This window comes from Papaver somniferum, chromosome 1 (assembly GCF_003573695.1).
Source record: "Papaver somniferum cultivar HN1 chromosome 1, ASM357369v1, whole genome shotgun sequence".
Lineage (NCBI taxonomy): Eukaryota > Viridiplantae > Streptophyta > Magnoliopsida > Ranunculales > Papaveraceae > Papaver > Papaver somniferum.
The window spans coordinates 35505901-35508300 of record NC_039358.1 but is presented as its reverse complement, the minus strand read 5'-3'; the positions used below and the strand labels follow the sequence as shown (position 1 = coordinate 35508300).

Genomic DNA, 2400 nt, shown 5'->3' with positions numbered 1-2400 from the left:
AGCTCATTATAATTGAGAAGTATAGAAAATCGAAAGCCTACGCTATTCAGATTTCTTTCTCTGGTGTTCATGGTAAAGAGGGAGTAATTATGTGAACACGTCAACAAGAAAGAGAAAATAATGAAAAGTAGAAAAGTCTTGCCACGTATGTAGTGGGTTTGACTGGTGGGTTGTATTAGTGGGTTGAATAGAATTACTGTAAATATAATTTAAAATTATTGTTCTTAACCGTAGATCTTTATATTTTTGGGTACACATATACGTCATCTTAATGATGGGTTTATGAAAGAGAGAGGAACCAAACTTGGACTCTCCAGAATTTCCACGTGAAAAAAATATTTGTAGCCCAAAAATAAAAATTATCATATCCAAAACCCACCTTTTAGATTGTTTATATGGGTAACCCAAAATTTTGATAAATGAAAATAAAAGTACAAACATAACCTTTAACCTAAATAATAAAAAATTAAATCCTTTTTAAAAGACAAAACATTTCCGAGTAATCAAATACTTCCTTAAAAGTCTTACTTTTTCTTTTTTTGAAGAAAATAACTAAATTTGACAATAAACCACCAAACCACAAATATTTGAGAGGAATCCAAACCCATTACATCTAGTCAATGCAATACTCATATTAAAACTTAGGTCTAATAATAATAATGCTACTACGATATTTCTTTCGGAATCCAAATCTCCAACAGAGTAAAAACTCGAAGGACTAGACTTTTCCCTCCCATGTACTTATCCACCTCTCAAATCACGACTACAAAACTTTAGCATTTGTGTCTACTTTGAATCACTTGCCGTGTTTAGCCTTTGAGTGTGCCTGGAGAGCAGAGTCAGTACCGAATGCCCTAGTAGATTTTGGAGATTTGTTCGACTTGTTGTTGCCTCCACTTGTAGGGGTCTTTCCTCCCTTGGGGTAAGGAGTACCTTGATGAACAACACCACCTTTCTTGCCATCAGCACCCGACTTCTGAGGAGTCTTTACTTTAGCCTTTTTGTCACCAGGGGTGGACTTCTTGTTAGCACCTTCAGCAGGTCTCTTCTTTCCCTTAGGAGTAGTAGTTGGCTCTTCTTCTTCATCAGATCTCTCGCCATCATCACTATCACTCCCCTCCATATCCTCATCTTCGTCAGACTCAGAATCATCCTCATCATCAGCCTTGGGGTCAACAACCTTCACCTTCTTAGCTGCAGAAGCATCAGGTTTGGCAGCCTTTCCATTCTCCTTAATATCAACAGGGAAATCCTCAACAGGCATATCATCCTCATCAGAATCTGTAGGAAAACCACCTTCATCATCAGAATCTCCAAGGACAGACATATCCTGTATGTACACATTTCATCATCCTCCACGTGTACAGAAAAAGACACGTGGAAGGCATGCGAAGCGAGACATCAAAACATGATAGCAAGCATTTCATCAGAAGATGTCATCGGTCAGCAGATCTGATGGTCAGGGACAGAGGACCACAGAGGTATGATGACTCAGAGGAGCACCAGATAATACCCCTTGGGTATTAACGCACCCAATCCTGAGGAAGATCCCAGATCAACGGCCGAGAGGAAGTTTGGCTGACACAGATGTGACCAGAAAAAGAGACACTTGTCTGACACGAGCAGACATCCATCTACCCGCATTAAATACCAAAGAGATATACACGTGTCGATCAGATCGTGGAAGAAGCGAGGATAACCCTTCGTGTTCAAGCTCAGGCCGCGGCATATACCAAAGACCTCTGCGTGATAGGCACAAAGCACAAGAAGATAAGATTACAACGGCACTTCAGAGATGGGACCCACGTTCCTTCCCTATAAATACCCCTCTCCACTAAGATAGAAGGGGCAGACCATTTTTGGAGAGCAATTAGAGGAGAATATAAGACAGATAAATAGGAAGATTAAGTAACCCACCTACTTCCGCAGACCTATGTATATTCTAAAGTCATTTGACTATCTTTGTAACCATTCTGTACATAGTGAAACATCAAACCCCGTGGACGTAGGCCTTAGTGCCGAACCACGTAAATCTGTCTCTTTTACATTTCAGCACCTTACATTCAGCGTTAAACTTCATATGCTTTATATTTATACTTGTCTCTTGATTTATTTCCTTATACGAACATTATTTGTGATAATATTCGACTAGACAATGACAAGCCCGAAGGCTTTGAGTCGATGAATCAATATAATCATCCCGTTACGCATACGATGTACAATTCTAGAGTTAGGACATATGCGAGTATTGTTTGTGAACACTTGGGTGGCCTCGTGATTTATGTGTTCACAATTTGGATCTAGAAACAGAGACTTTGTCCCGGTAAAAGATTTATCTTATCCTGTGATTTCACCTTAAAATGCGCATTATGGTTGTGCCCTTTTCTGGGTTCAGCGTAC

At 39.6% G+C, this 2400-nt stretch overlaps 1 protein-coding gene across 1 annotated transcript; it reads right to left on the bottom strand.

Annotated features, from left to right (window-relative positions):
- Nucleotides 1–736: 736 nt before the first annotated feature.
- Nucleotides 737–1327, bottom strand: LOC113284581 (histone deacetylase HDT1-like). Its single transcript, XM_026534105.1, has one exon. It carries the CDS (start codon nt 1325–1327, stop codon nt 797–799), a length of 531 nt encoding a protein of 176 aa, XP_026389890.1. The 3' UTR covers nt 737–796.
- Nucleotides 1328–2400: the final 1073 nt, after the last annotated feature.

Coding starts and splice junctions, on each gene's coding strand:
- LOC113284581 (XM_026534105.1), bottom strand. CDS start 1,327: ATGTCTGTCCTTGGAGATTCTGATGATGAAGGTGGTTTTCCTACAGAT.